The sequence below is a fragment of the Rhodnius prolixus genome, unplaced genomic scaffold (assembly GCF_049639745.1).
Source record: "Rhodnius prolixus isolate KJV_2025 unplaced genomic scaffold, Rpr scaffold_5, whole genome shotgun sequence".
In the NCBI taxonomy this organism is placed as follows: Eukaryota; Metazoa; Arthropoda; class Insecta; order Hemiptera; family Reduviidae; genus Rhodnius; species Rhodnius prolixus.
This window is the reverse complement of record NW_027411624.1, coordinates 25,947,384-25,964,403: the sequence shown is the minus strand read 5'-3', so window position 1 is coordinate 25,964,403 and position 17,020 is coordinate 25,947,384. Positions and strand designations below refer to the sequence as shown.

Genomic DNA, 17,020 nt, shown 5'->3' with positions numbered 1-17,020 from the left:
TTCTAGAATCCTGATTGGCTGCCTTCTAATCAGGGACTTTTTCATTTTTTTAATTACATTCATTATTTTTTCAATTACTGTGTGCGCTGTTGACACGGATCGGAAATTACCCGATTCGCTGCAAGTTTTTGCTGCAATTCGGACAGAAAATCAATTCTAGAAAGAGGTTTTTTTTTTGTGCCTTGATACTTTCTACGAAAATTATGTAAATTTATCAAATAAGCATTTAGGCTATCATCTGGAGTCAAGTTGATAACAGAAAATCTACTTGTATTACCAATCAGGGGTTGAAATGACTCCGATATGTTTACGTGTAATGCCAATCTGGAGTCAAAATGACTCATCATGATTCAAGTAAACTAATCTGCAAAAAAGAAACTAAGAATTCCACGGTCTTCAGCTCGTGACTATTGAATGGTGAGAGAGTGGGGATAGCATATCTAAGAGCATTTCGGGATAGCTATAAGATGTGGGGAAACAGAGATCATTCCTATTTTTTTTGGAGTCAAATTGACTCCGGATTGGCAATGCAGTGTTAAGGTAAAAGAGATACTACAGCTATTTGCCAAGCGTTCTACCTAGGTAACATACATACTAAGAACATCTTCAGGATTTATACTTTTTATACTTTCATTACTTATCAACAATTATAATTAGTTTTATATTGTGCACATTCAAGATTGGTGCGATTTCCGACTGTTGAGGAGTTGAGTGTCAAAGTAAATCCTCCGCCAAAACATTTACCCCAGCGAAATGACCCAAAGGTGCTTTCAATAACTATAAAACTCTTAGACGATCTAATCTCTATCTAGACAACAAAAGACTAATTTACACATCTACTTTAAAAACCCATCTGGTCGTATGGAACAGAGCTGTGGGGTTGAACTGAACGCACAGATCTCTAATCTCTTCAATCTACATTACTTCGATCCATAGTAATGGAACTCTTTTGTCCTGTTTACTGCTGCGTGAACTTAATTAACAAGATTGAATGTTTACAGTAATGTACAAACAAAATTGTGTTATAAATAATGCAATCGATTGAAACTTAAATTTAAATTATAACTTAGTAAAATGTTTAAATTATTATGGCAAATTTTGGGCACCCTTGTTCTTTAACACACAGAGAAACCTTCTTAAATGCTGCTCCAATTACTAACTTCACGATTAGGAGACTAACTATAAGTGACAATGATGGATATTTTGTATTAACCCTAAAATTAAATCAATCGTAGAAAACTAGATGACTATGAAACTATATTTGCAGATTTTAACATAACTTCGATGTAGTCGCCAATATTTCTAGAACTATTCCTCACTAACCCAACAGGACGTCTGAAAAGACAGTGATCGCATCTCTAGTGAAGAGAGTGGGTCTAATAGTTCAGTGTTTTGGAGTTTTACCACTGTGGTAACTTCTCCACTCGTTCGTATCTACCATTCACTTCTATCATTGTTACTTATAGCGACAACGCGCTGATACTACCACCAATAAACGAGTAGAAAAAAAATTTAAATGTTTGGTTAAGTGTGCCATATAAATCGAAACAAAAGAATGAAAATGAAACTTACCATAGTTTAGCAGAACCTTATAGGAGCGGCAGCCAACACAGATGAACGAGGTCCAGTTTTGGATGAAGCTGCGATCTACTCCCTGCCTGCACAGATAAAGAAGTATACCTATAATATCTTTAAATCAACATTATTCTCATAATTCTCTAAGGAAAAGAAAGACTAGAAGTTTTCACAATTTCTTTTTTTTTGAAATCCATTGAGTTCGAAATAGAGCTTTTTAGAAATTGGCCTTAGTGTTTGTATAATAATAATAATAATGAGGGAAGGGATTAGCTATGAGGTTAGCATACTGGACTCCCACGCGGAGGTCCCGGGTTCAAATCCAGCTGCTGACTCTTAGATTTTCTTTTCCTAGGAGCTTCTTACAGCTCACTGTCCGGTGATGGACAGTGTTGTCTGTAACGAGAGAACACTGTCCGGAGGCCGGCAGTGCACTGAAAAAAAGTTCCGGGCGCCAATAACCTTAGATGTTGACGCGCCTCAAATCATTTAAAAAAAAATAAAAAATAATATAATAATAATAATAAAATCATAATAATAACAATAATATAATCATTATAATAATAATTTTAGGTTAATACATGGGGGGTTAGGCTTCCCGGTAAGGTTACATTAAGGTTAATGTAAGATTTTTACAATCTAAGAATTGATATGTATCCAGTATTCCAACTTTGAAGAATATTTGTAAGTTACAATCTTGACAGTGTAGTAGGTACGAGAAAAGCCCCGTGTGTGTGTTCACACCAGATCGACCAGCAGCTGTCCGTAAGAGCTGTCCGCCTATCCTGCTGACTACAGGAAGATAAACAAATGTCTGCCAGGACAAGCTGTGGAAGGACTTTGGGACATCCCAGCGCCTTCGCCACGTTTTCTTAGTCTTAACTAGCTGGATGCACTCCATATTTCTATTTCTGACGTCACACACCATACAGTCTCTCTCTTAATAATCAGTCACAAACACACCAATCAGTAAACACCACATTACCATAATCAGGAGACTTCAAAACGATTATTAAAGGTGAAACATCAAAATAGAAAATTTGCACGATTACAACAATAGTAGAGGTAAGAGAAATCAAAAAGAAAGAAACAGGTGCCAGTGAAGTATCAAAACAACCCACACAAAATGTGGAAAATGTCAACTAAAACCAGTTCTAATTAAATACAAATTTCTCATTTTCCAGGTAGAAATCAACACCAAAACAAAGTATGACAGAGAGAGAATGTGCTAAGTTGATAAAACTAATAAAACTTGTGGCGTGTAATACAATACAAACCATGAACACAATAAAATCCAATTATAACTAACAATATTTTGTGGGATTTAATAAAAGAATTTGTACAAAAGCAAAAACATTCAATTAACTACATATGCTGTCCACGTAGAGCACCTAAATATGAAAACATTCTAATAAAATGCGCCCTAACCAATGCCACCACGATTATTAAAACTGTTTTTGGTTATTTATTTTAATTTTTTTTGTAACATTTACAAATTGCGAATTTTCTGTATACATGGATTTTTCTGTGAATATTGAGTCGCCTTTAAAATTTAACCCCAATTCTACCATAAAAACGGGTATAAACATCAAAATAGGTTTGCTCACAAAAAAAACTTGTATTAGAACCAATTTGGTTTAAAACGTTTTCGCGGTTAAAATAAGGTGAATCTACCAATTATCTTTCCTTCAACAATAATACTTTGTTGAATGAACATGTTTAATACTGAAATCAATTATCTTTGCAATTATCAATTATCTAATCCAGCGATTCCCAACCTGAGGTACGCGTACCATTGGTGGTTCGCGAGTTGCTGGTTGGTAGTACGCGAAAAATAATAAATAATGGCGGACATTAAAAATAACAAATTAAATCATAAAAATATCATAGATACGTTTTTATGAAAGTCTATGAAAGTTTTAGAATCCCACTCGATATAAACAAATATAATAATCCTAAAAAAGAACTTTGTAAATTAATTAATAATTTTGAAGAGAAAAATATGTAAGCAATTTTTAATTATTTAAAAAAGTTTTAAAACTAAGATCTTACACTTTACAAAGTTTATAAAGTGAAGATGAACTTAGAACTCCTTTGTATTAGATACATTGTATCTCTATACAAATAAAGATAATAATAGTACAGTACACACTCGGAATAACCAATTTCACGAAATGCAATCATTTCTACGAAGTGGTACAATTTAGCATGATGAACTGCCTAGTGGTATGCGAGTTTAATCAAATAACAATGTCGTGAGAAGAGTGTTCCAGAATTGAGATAAGCGAAAGTTATGAGTGATTTTCTCTGAAGAGAAACAATAAATTATTAATAAACAATATTAAAAAAAGCTCAAAACTAAATTAATAAATTAATTCAAGAGGTAACTTTGTAGTGAGTTAGATTTAAACAATTTTCAACACTAAAGTATTAATCCCGAGAAATATCAAAATTCCATTTAACTAGAAAGCCAAACTAAAGCTACAAGTTCCTGTAGTAAGAGAGAGACAGAGATATACAAAGTTTTCGTCCGCCCACATTTCAATATTTACTTTATTTATTCGGCTTGAATTAATTTCTTATTTTATTACCAATTGTATGTAGATGAACTAATCACATTTATTTAATGCTTTATATTTTTATTATAATCTTATTTATGGCGCCAACAAATTCAATTATATATTCACCTTTATTTTTATAATGAATATCTAATGATTTGAATTTCAGTGTTATGGTTATTTTCTAGGAAATATCGTGATTTACATACAATAAACTGTCTGTTTTTAGTAATGATGTCATAATATTGTTGTTGTTTTAGTTTAAATATATAATTATAATCGTCTCTATAATGTAAAAAACGTGAATTGCGCTTGAAGTATTTTTATACAAATGGGAAATCAATAAAGCCACGCATTTTATTTTTAAAAGTTGATGCCACAAAATCTGTGGTTTAGACTCACATGACTTCTATCACAATTTTTAATTATTTCTCGAAAACTATTTTATTTTGCACTAAAAACTATTCATTTAGATAAACTATTTAGAAACTATATGTAGAAAACACTATTTGGTTATTTCTTGTTATTATTAAATTTGTATTGTTTTAATATTATTTTCTATTTATTATTATTGTTATTGTTATTTGATACTGGAATCAGTTGCAAATTTATTTGAGTTTATGTATTTTATTTACTTTTTAGTATTTACATTATTATTAATTTCAAGATTACTCAAATGTCATTAGCACAGAACCTCTGTAATGTGTTAATACACGAAATACAGAATTTTTCTATTCTATTCTATTTAATTTTGCGAAGGTTACACAGTTATAAACGAGGTTGTGCTCATTATTTTAAAGACAATTTGGGAATTTTAACTTTAATATGGGAAAAAGATAAAGACTGTTTAAGTTGGGTGTTTTTTAAACGTTAACGCTTTTCCGTGCCGTTCAGTCCTATCGGATAGTTTTAATACGTTAAAACTATTACAATTTTTCTAATATTGAATTGTACAAGAATTATGATAGTTTTTTTTTCAATTTATTTTGTAATTTACAATCTGTATACATTGTATGCAATAAGTAAATATGAAGATTGTGATGACTGGTGCGGGAGGAGAGAAACTACCCAGCGGTAGCACTCTCTGTAGGAGAAGGATGACGTTTAGGTCTTCAGACTGCGAAGAAGTCGCGGGGCCACTGGCGAATCAGTCGGCGAGGAGTATTAGGGATGTCAGAGGAAGCGAGAGACAGTACAAGAGGATTAGAGCTAGACGAGAGAGTGGTGTGGAATTTTTGGTATTCAGTCTTGGCGAGTTGGTCTATAAAGGGAATGTTAAGGTCGTTGTGAAGATTACGGTTAGTCACCGTAGAAAGGAGCGTCAGCTATCTGTCGGAGTAGTTTTGACTGAAATGTCTGTACCGTCCGTATGTTTGTAGGTATGGCTGAACCCCTACAGCTCTAGTCCGTAAGTCCACATAGGTTTGAGGATAGTACTGTATATTAAGCGTTTGAGTTCAATGGGTAATTTGGAGCGTCGTCCAAGAATAAGTTAGTTACTTATCGGTTAACTGGTAATAATAATTAAAATAGGTAGGTTAATTGCAGTTTTACTAGCTACGAACTTTAATTCCAAAGAATGTTTGTAAGTTATATCTATTTCCACCAAATCAACTGAATATAAAATACATTTATATACAGGGTGACCAAAGTTATATGCTCCACCCACTTTTTTTTCAAACGGCGGGAAATTTCGAAAAAATAAAAAACATGTGTTTAATCATTTTTAGTCTAGTTTATTTTCAGTGATTGACCCATTTTTTTAAACCCATGTATCTAGAGATACAGCATCCAACTTTGTTTTTTCAAATGGAACGTTATATTTTTTTTTTTGCATATTTTTATAGTATTTGAGCTCCAAAAAAAAAAAAAAATTTTTTTGAAATAGGTTAGGTTTTTCAAAAGTTATGGTAATTTAAAATATGAAAAACAAACAGTTTATTGTCAAAATTACTTTTTTTTTTATAAAGAATCTGTTCAAACTGGGCACAATCAACGGATAGGCAAGCCAAAACTCTGGACTTCCACGCTTTGCTTGTAGCAGCACTTATGGTGGCGAAGTCAAGATCTAGGCAGGCTAGAGTTATTGGACGTTCAGGTTGTTTTTTCTACAAACGTTTGGTGTGGAGTTTTAGGAAATCAACTAATCGGCCCATACTTCTACAGAGAGAACTTAACTGGTGAAAGGTATCCAACTTTTTTTAAGAGACATTTTGCCAGTTCTGCTAGAAGATGTTCATCTACAACATCGGCTAGATAAGTATTTTCAACAAGATGGTTGCCCGGCACATAAAGCGAGAGTTGTTCGAGGTTGCCTGGACAGAAATTTCCATGAAAAGTGCTTAGAGACCCATTGTCCCATCCAATGGCCACCTCGATCTCTGGACTTAACCCCAATGGACTATTTTTTGTGGGGATATCTAATAAATAAAGTGTACAGTAACCTTAATCCCAAGGATTCAGTCGATGATCTGAAACGTCGAATGACTTCGCCACCATAAGTGCTGCTACAAGCAAAGGGTGGAAGTCCAGAGTTTTGGCTTGCCTGTCCGTTGATTGTGCCCAGTTTGAACAGATTCTTTATAAAAAAAAAAAGTAATTTTGACAATAAACTGAAATTTGCTTTCCATATTTTAAATTACCATAACTTTTGAAAAACCTAACCGATTTCAAAAAATTTTTTTTGTTTTTTTAGGAGCTCAAATACTATAAAAATATGCACAAAAATATAACGTTCCATTTGAAAAAACAAAGTTGGATGCTGTATCTCGAGATACAGGGGTTTAAAAAAATGGGTCAATCACTGAAAATAAACTAGACTAAAAATGATTAAATACGTGTTTTTTATTTTTTCGAAATTTCCCGCCGTTAAAAAAAAAAGTGGGTGGAGCATATAACTCTGGTCACCCTGTATATGTCTTTTGATATATATTTGGAATTTCTTTTAGTTTAAATAAAGCGTATCCAAAATACATAGCCATTGTTTTAAAATGTTAAGCATGGTAGATTTTTTTTTTTTTTTTTAAGACAGTGAAGATTATGTAAAAGTAAATGATGCAAATAAATGCAAATACTTGGCGAGGTGGAGGTTTACACTAATGTGAAAGCTAATTTGGACAAAGACATGGCTTGGTTTAACGAGCGGAGTTGATGTGTGGGTGGGTCTGCTTGGAAAAAAGAAGATAGCGTCGTGGTGCAGATCTGTTGGAGTGGAAGAGAGATAAATTGTAGAAGGCGAGATTCAGGCCGGCCGCGCCGTGTGGAGGCGGTAGCATAGTTCCACTCTCTGCAGCACTGGAGGCAGCACGCCAGCCAGGCCTCAGAGGCAGTGATGTGCACAGTGCAGGTAGCTGGGAGCTACCCGGTCCAATACTAAACAGGGCATTTCTCTTAGACTGCCGCACCATCCCTAGCGGTAGGCAGTGCACGCTCGATGTTACCGCCCGCCTCCCTGCTTGGAAGCGAAGGGCCAGAATGACTGGTGAAACGTTGTTACCTATACACACCGTTCCCCACAAACCGCTTTTACTGTCCTCTCTCAGGCTCATCTCTTTATTGGGGCACATAAAAGTTCCCCTTAATAGCCCCATCCAAATATAACTTGCATCCTATACAACTTTTTCCCTAATCATTAAATTACCAAGGTTTATAGACACTCAGCAGACACTAAACTGGCTTCAATCCAAAATTTAATATATCTAATTGTATTTAATTAAAAGAGGTAAGGTTCAAATGTCCGCAAATAGAATGTGCGTATTGTTATCAGTTTGTGCGGATAGAAGCTATGGCCTAAAACTTAATACAGTCGAGCCTCCCATAAAGGACACTCTCACTAGCGGCCACCTCCATTTACGGACAGTTTTTGGATTTCCCCGTTTTACCTCTATACACTTTCTATGTAAAAGAACCTCCATCTAACTCTACATAGCGACCGCGGACATTGATTTTGGGGAACGGATTTAATGTTTCACCTCCCATCAACGACCACCTTTTTATTAAAAGTTCGTTTGACGCGGTGATCAAAATAATTATCCCCTCTCAAGTTTTTGTTTTTTTTCTGGTTTTTCCTAAAGTTTCCTATATAAGCTCCATACATCTAGTACCATTTTAATCATTTTTCAATATAACTTTGGACGAAAAACATTATTTTTCCCGATATGTCTCTCAAACGAAAGTGGTTAACTCTAGAAGAGAAAATAAATGTGTTGGAAGATTTTGCAAAAACCAAATCGAGACATCGTCAACTTGCCGAAAGGTTTGTTCTATTTTTCTAATAATAGATGATAGTATGATTGTATGATGAAGAATTTGATGCATATCATGTAGCTAAATAATTACGCAATTATGTACGTTTTTAAATCTATTAATAATAAACAATTTTTAAACAGATGTTTGGAAAAAAACCCATATTTTTTCATTATGAAACTTGCCTACCTCCTTCTAACGACCACCTCCAAACAGCGGCCACTTTGTGTCCGTTATTGAGAGGTTCGACTGTATTATATTTTTAGGTTTAGGGCGATCTTTTTTATTTAATATACAGGCGGTAAGCTTGAAACCTCAATTTCTGTTTCTCATTCAATTTGGTATAAATTATGTAAAGTTTTGTAAATAAATATTATTTTTATTATTATTATTATTATTATTATTATTATTATTATTATTATTATTATTATTACATATTCCCACAAATGTGCGTGTACAGGTGGGGGCCTTGGCCGTGGAAACGAAGAGAGAAGTCAAGTATCTTGGTGTACGTTTAGACATAAAGCTCACGTTTGGCGCCCAGCTTAAACATGCAGCAATGAAAGCCGCTAAAGTCACTTCCGCGTTGAGCGGGTTGATGGCGAACACTGGAGGACCTATTGCTAGCAGAAGACGATTACTGATGTCTACAGCCAATGCAATCTCTCTTTACGGTAGCGAGATCTGGGCTGATGTACTCAGTAAAGAAAAGATTACCGTAAGCGGTTGGTTATGGTACAAAAAAAAAGGGGTGCACTTAGAATCGCTAGTGCATACAGAATGGTTTTGTCTGTACCGGCGGTTTTTAGTGGTGGCTGGAGCTACATCTATAGATCTGCTCGCTCAGGCTAGAAGGTTAATCTACTTGCAGGAGGATGTCCTGGGGAAAAGCGTAGCTAAGGCGCAAGCAAGAGAGTTCGTTAAAATGGGCTTGGCGCGATCGATGGTTGGCTGATACCCGGGGTCGATGGACAGCTAGTCTCATCGGAGATCCTGCAGCTTGGGCGGATAGGAGACACGGCGAGGTAGTCTACTATCTAACCCAGTTCCTAACCGGTCATAGATACTTTTGCTCATATCTTGGCAAAATGGGTAAGGTAGCCAGAACAAGATTGTATTTAAGGGGATTCAGCTCACGATTATGCGAACCATACCTTCTTCGAATGTAGAAAGATGGGCGGAGGAAAGAGCAGGAAATAACTGGTCCTCTTTCACCGCACAACATAGTAGAAACTATGCTGGTTAGCCCAGGTCTATGAGAGGAAGTTTCCTATTTTGTTAGGCCTGTGCTAAGAACCAAGAAGATGGAGCTAGACCGTCGATAAGATCTACGGCCCAGACAATTTGTAAATTAAGATAGTTGAATTCAATACGAGGCACCACCTTGAAGTAATACTTATGGCGGTTCCGGGATGGACGTTATGCCTGAAGAAGAGGGTTTTTTTTTTAGTGGGTAGAGCCCCACACACCCAGACTTAATCTGAAAGGTGCCTGAGGCACGTTTCCCCCTCAGAAAAAAAAAATTATTATTATTTAATTAAAAAAAAGTTAGGAAATATTTTTACGGCCTTTTTCGTATTATGGTTTTTCAGATACTTTTTAATTTAATATTAAGAGAAATTTGCTGGTTAACTAATTGTTAGACTCCATCAAAAAGTATCACATTAATTTTAAACATTCCAAAAATACATTTAGCCTAAATGACAACTATTATAGTTGATGATTGATTCCAATAAATATTTAAATAAATTATTTACAGTTTTAATTCAGTATGGACTCTTAAGAATTGACCAGAAATAGTAGCAAAATTAGCATCTATGAGGAAGTAGATGGAAGATATACAATATAATGAAGCTGGAAAAATTAGATTGGACAGCTGATGGCTTCTAGAAGTTTAAGAGGTGGAGGTTGCTAAGAATGGAAATTCTGATGGATAAGTCTGACCTCAAGCCGGAAGTAGTAAGCTTACGGAAACAAAATTTCAATTTAAGTCGCATTGCCGAAAAGTCTAAAGATAGGCATAAGGTTTTAATTGCTTAATCCTCTGCGGCAAGTCCAGGGGACGTTACGACGATGAACAGAATATCGACAAAAAAAAAAAAACAATTGCAAAAGCCATCTGGAAAGCTGCAATTTTACACAGCCGACTTTGGGTATTTAAGACCTAATAAATGGCAGCGTAGATTTATCATTTCGAGGACTTAAGGTCATTTATTTCAACTTTTCGTAAAAACTGGTTAAACAGAATAGAGTATTACAGTAAACTTTAATTGAATAAGCGACAGGAAGGGGTCTTTGTAATAAGAACAACTTAACGATTCTTTTTATAAAATAATTAATGGAATATTTCAAATCAACAACAAACAACATTCCACTTTATAAATAAATATTATTATTAATAAAACAAATTGAAACATACGGAGTATTAACACCTTGAAATTACTGCATTACGGACATGATACTGAATAATTCAAACATCAGGTCAAGTATAAATAATTAATAAATGAAAGAGCAATTAGCAAACAATACCTTTCAAAACCATTATTACGGTAAGAACGCATTCAATTAATTCAGTAGTGATTAATTCGAATTAGTGGGGCGCATTTCCCCCACCTCAATCACTATTTCCCCCACCTCAATCAGTATTTCCCCCACCTCAATCATTATTTCCCCCACTTCACCGTCCAAAAATTTGGTAGGTTTAATATGGAACTGAATAGCAAATTACTTTTAAACAGAATTTAATACTATAATTACTAAGAATTATGAGAGTAGGGAAGGGATTAGCTGTGAGGTTAGCGTGTTGGATTCTCACGAGGGTTCGAATCCAGCTGCTAACTCTTAGATGTTCTCTTCCTAGGAGCTTCTTACAGCTCACTGACCGGTCGGATGGACAGTGTTGTCTGAAATGGGAGAAAAAAACATGACTGAAAAAAGCGCTTTAAATCATTAAAATATACTATAGGGTGATCCATTTAAAACACACCAATCGCTAATAACTTTTTAGGAAAACGGAATTTCGAAAAAAGCCACAAAGTAAACTATACGGTTTTTTTTTTTTGTCTAGTTTCCAAATTTTCCACCCTCGATGCTGTATCTTCATTTTTGGCGGAGTTACGGCCAAAAACCTGATCGGGGTTTCATAAGGACCACTGGTTTTGACAATGATTATGAAAACTACATAAAAAAAACTGTGAAAAATGACGTTAACCCCGTTTTGATATCCCTAATATTTGTCGAGATATTTAAGATCAAAGTTACAATTTTATCTAATTCGAGATCGGTTTTCAATATTAATTTTCCACCAGAAATACACGTTTTGGGAGCTCCTCTGACTGCAAAAAATTGTTATTTGTGACGCTAAGAACAATAATAATAATAATTGAAGATTTTAAAGAATGTGTAATGTAATGGTTCTGGGTGAACCAGGATAAAGTTGTTTTATCATCAAATAATAGCAATCAACACATCATTTTAATGCACCCAGTATGCAAGACTTCTTGACCTATGATTACGGTAAGAATCTCTTGCCAGGGAGGGGCTGGTGTAGGTCTAGTGGTCAAGAGCGTGGCTTTGTAAGTGCGAATCCCACGTGTAGCTTCTTTTAATTGGTCAGAAAATAATGTTGATAGTAAAGTATGTGCTTTCCGCCCTCGACCACAACACCTAATTGGTAGTTAGATGTAAAAGCCAGCCTTAAATAATCGGCATTACAAAGAAAAAATGGTCAGTAAAAGAATATTTTGGGGAATCTGTGCCCCTCTTTGGTTCCCCACCGTAGCTACGCCACTGTACAGTAGTAAGAGCAATTGAACTGTGTAAAGAAAGTGTTCGCTGATATAAACAGTTTTGTGGCAGTAAACGAAAAATCACAGCAAATATTTTCGCCTTTTAAAAGCCTCTGCATTTTCTTCCGTTCAGATACGCTTAGTGTCTTCGTGAATGTAACACTAAAATGGAGGAGAAGCACATGTTCCAGTTATAACAAGAGCCAAAAGCACGCTTCAGTTGAAGGGCGCTCTGACGTAAGAGGAAGAGGTTTGTATGATCGAAATGGCAGTGTAAATAAAGAAGTACGCGTACATGTGCCGGAACTGACGACGGCCATTTAGGATTTAAAGAGAATCCACTGGGAGAGCTTCTGTCCTGCTCGCTGTCTACAGTTCGGTTAGAGTCTTAACACCCTAATATTATTTGCTGGGCTCTTTGCTGGTGAGTGGGTACCATTGCAGCCTCTGCAGCACTACACATCTACACAGCAAACACCAATTTCCCCTAGTTCTTATCCAGCCCATCCTTTACATTGATATATATTCTTCCATTCCCTCTTGATGTTATTTACCGAAGAGGGAAGGCCCCCTTTTTTGGGGGGTATATCACAGCATACTCTCGCCGCCCTACTTATATACCTCTCTAGTTGTATAGTGCATCTTCGGCTGGCTTGTGATCGTAATTAACGTGTGAAGAATTAAACCCATTCAGTAATGGTGCACTCAGATATCTTATTTACAATTGGTATGTGAGCTGGCTAATGGAGTATTAACCTTAAATTCCTTCGCCTTGTTTTTATCTACTTGAAAGGCTTGCAATAATTAAAAACTAGGCGTTCTAGCAATTGTGGGCAATCTCCCAAAATTGAAATTGTATTTTTTGGACTTTATTTATTTTCACAACTGCAGTATACGAGGTGTGGCTATTAACTAACGAGACTATTGCTGTAGAACATTTTATTTTAAATTTATACATATTTAGTTATTATCACCTTCAATATACACCCCTCCCCTATCCCTACAACGCTCCATGCGAATTTACCATTGTTCGAAACCGTGGTCAGAAGTCTTTTTCTGTCAGCTCCGCTTCATGACGCGTACCTCTTTTTCTTTCACAGCTTTGACTTTGGGTAACAGATAAAAGTCATATGGGGCCAGGTCAGGCGTTGTCTTGATGGAGAACCCATGACTTGTTATTCCACAAATCGGCTCGTTTTTTTCCTTACCCTTTCACGGAGTTGAGCAAGCACCTCACGGTAGTAATGTTGGATTAATTATAATCGATATTTTCATCCGTTTTGGATGTGGAAGGGCGACCCGGGCGGTTATCATCTCTGACGTCTTCTTGGCTATCTTGGAAACGCTTGAATCACTCAAAAATTCGCGCACGTGATTAACATTCAAACGCCATAAACTTCTTTTAGATAAGAAGATAAGTTTCAGTAGCACTTTCAAAAAGTTTCATGTGAAATTTCACGACAATTCGTTGCTCTACTACATGTGTAGTATCATATTTTTTCAGCAAAACGAAAATAAACACCTCTTACACAAACGACGATTCCGGTCAGACAGATTTCTCTACAAACAAGTGAGACGCTGCAATCGAAAGAGAAAAGGCTTTACGCTGCACAGCTATCGGTCGTTAGGATTTGGCACATGCATAGTTCTTCTGTAGCAGCATCAGTCTCGTTATTTAGTAGCCACACCTCGTATTTCTGTAATAAGTGAAGCTGATACAACGGTGATGCATAGAATAAATGAGGGGAGAATTCACCCCGAAGTGTTACAGTTCACTATTGTACACTGGCACTTACTTCATTTAGAAGATCGCGTGGCCACCTGCGCTTCAACCGCCTGGAAGGATTTCCTGGTAGAGTGGTAAGTTGGGATACTAGAGGATTAGGATGTGAGGTGATTGACGTGTGGAATTTAATGTAACGGGATCTTACAGCTTGTGAAACATAGGGAACAAGGAAATCTCGGTGCAAGGTATAATTAAATTGTATTTAAATTTAAAAAAAAAAATTCATTCCAGAATCCCCACAAGGAAATCCTAAGTTCAGGATCCAGTTTTCTTATCAGAAAGGTCTCCGGAAGGGAGGCTCTAATTAGAGGGTGCCTCAATAGACCCCTCTATGACTCAGGACTTTCTGGCCAACCCCAATAGAATCTAATCTTAAAGTCCCTTAATATAGTTGGAGACGCAGTACATAAGTTCTGAAATGGCCCCACAAAGGGGAGCTTACAGTTTTCTGATTACCCTGAAAATGATCGCGTCTCAGGTCATATCTTGACGTAATATCAAATTTAAACTTTGCTGATTTTCCGCTTTTCACTTATGCTGAACACACCCAAAGTTTTGAAATGTACTTTTTATGGCTATTTTGTTGAAATTCCAAAAATTGAAAGCCTGCTTTGATTGTTGTGCTTCCTTTTTAAGAGAGATGAAAACGAAGGAAGTATAAGAAAATAAATATTTGAAAATAAAACTTGCCGTCTATAAGTAGATGTGCTTGTTATGAAACAATTGACTGACTACTGATTCATCAGCAAGGTTCCAAATGTAGATTTGCACTGCCTTCGATATCACCGTGGAATAGACAAGTTTTGATATATTGTACACACATACACACGCGCACTAGCGTATTTTAAGTGGCCCCCGTTTTAAATGTGACAAATGGTAAAGAAGAAGGTCTATTTGATTCCTGTCTGTCTCCATTAAATAAATGATAGTATACCATTCATATTGCTTGGTGGACAAACGATCATAAATCTTCATGGGTATTTGGTGATTGGGGGAGGAGGTTCTGGTGAGGAGGAGAGTCCTTCAAACTATGGTGACATCACTCTTTGTACATTACCCACAGAGATTATATGGCTCTCATAAGATAGATTACAGGGTCACCACCACGCTGCATTTATAATTAGCCTACATTTTGGATATTGGTTTTCATAAATATAGATTTACCTAGTTTGATATGACCTCAATTACTCAGCAAAATAATTTTATTGAAAATGGGTTTCAGTTGCAAATACCATATTTTAAAGTTTGTTAAAGCTACTATACAGGGTAAACCAGTAAGTATTGTCCATAGGCCTACTGTGTGTAGTACATCTAAAGTGGAGTTCAATGACGTGTATTGGCCAACTTCATATTTTCTACTGTTCTTGAGTGACGTCACTTTAATTTTTTTTTCTAAAATCATTACTTTTTTGCAATAAAAATGTTATTACTCAGAAAGTTTTAGTCCGAATTTGATTCTGATGACACGGTTAGAAAGACAGATAAATTTTCAAAAAATTGATACCATTTCGAAGCTTAAGTTATTCTGTAAACAGACTCAATCTTCCTCCGGAATCTGGGAAAATAAAAGTAATAGAAATTTTTAAGAAAACTCATTAGGCCCTTATGTGAACATTATCAGACCTAGATGCTGGCACTTTTTATAAAAGTTTCCTTGTTTAATGGGCTTTCAAACGGTATATCATTTTCTAGGATTCCTTTTATCTTCGTATGAGAAATTACGTTCGTTTTACAAGAAAACGTGTTCACGAGCACTCATTAGTGTTAGTTTATCAAGTTGTTTAATTCATTGAAAACTCTTTTAGATGGACCAGTAGTCAATTTTTAAAGTAGATTGTCTTCAAATAAGGAAGTCAAAGGTTACAAATTGCACTAGATGTACTATACACAGTAGGCCTATGGACAATACTTACTGGTTCACCCTGTATACTTTGATATACCATATTTTAAAGTTTGATTTATTTAGAATTACATTTAACTTCTTTTGTATACCCACTTCAGCTCCACTTAGATTATATACACAAAACTATTAATTATCCCGAATAATAGGTATGCTAAATTAGTCACTTTAGAAATCATGAAATGCAATAGTCTCTTGTTTAAAGAATTAAATAGTATAGCTTCAGACTATGAACTGGAAATAGAATTTAATTTATATAATGTAGACTTATGGTTGTCTAATTTAGGGGAGGGATTAGCTATGAGGTTAGCGTACTCGATTTCCCACGCGGAGGTCCCGGGTTCGAATCCAGCTGCTAACCCTTAGATTTTCTTTTCCTAGGAGCTTCTTACAGCTCACTGTCCGGTGATGGACAGTGTTGTCTGTAACGAGAGAACACTGTCCGGAGGCCGGCAGTGCACTGGAAAAAGCTCCGGGCGCTAATAACCTTAGATGTTGATGCGCTAAGGCGCCAAGGTAGCCGCTCGGGTTAAGAGGCGAGACCTGCAAAGCTAATATGCATTGTGGTAACTGGGTTCGATTCCCGGTCTTGGCCTTGGATTTTATTTAATGGTTAAATGAGAAATAGTAAAGTACGTTTGCTAGTCGCCTCCGTCCACGACACCTAGTAAATGGTAGTTGGACGTTAAGCCCCGCCTGAAATAATAGGCGATTACTTTACTTTACTTTGTCTAATTTAAAGATTATTTCCTACCATTTTCTCAAATATTTCAGATAGATCAGAAGTAAATGTTAAAAGTGCAATTTGAAAACCTTTGACTTCCTTATTTTAAGACAATCTACTTTAAAAATTGACTACTAGCCCATCTAAAAGAGTTTTCAATGAATTAAACAACTTGATAAACTAACACTGTTGTGTGCTCGTGAACACGTTTTCTTTTAAAACAAAAGTAATTTCTCATAACGAAGATAAAAGGAATCCTGGAAAATGATATACCGTTTGAAAGCCCACATTAGACAAGGAAACTTTTACTAAAAAGTGGCCAGCATCCTAGGTCTGATAATGATCACATAAGGGCCTAATGAATTTTCTTCAAAATTTCGATAACTTTTATTCTTCCAGTATCCAGGAGGAAGATTTGAGGCTGTTTGGAGAATAAACTTATGC

General features: G+C 35.7%; 1 protein-coding gene across 2 annotated transcripts in view; it reads right to left on the bottom strand.

Annotated features, from left to right (window-relative positions):
* Positions 1–17,020, bottom strand: part of dnt (tyrosine-protein kinase Dnt) — a 276,928-nt gene that overhangs the window by 243,169 nt on the left and 16,739 nt on the right. The window contains exons 1-2 of one of the 2 annotated variants that reach the window (XM_074135265.1): positions 2,853–2,930; positions 1,573–1,658 (exon numbers count right to left, since the gene is read on the bottom strand). Coding sequence is in view for 1 of the 2 variants with exons in the window: in XM_074135263.1 (XP_073991364.1) it covers positions 1,573–1,658 (86 nt within the window). In the remaining variant the exon portion in view is untranslated. Of the gene's footprint in view, positions 1–1,572; positions 1,659–2,852; positions 2,931–17,020 lie in introns of those variants that run through there. The other variant, XM_074135263.1, reaches the window with a different exon arrangement.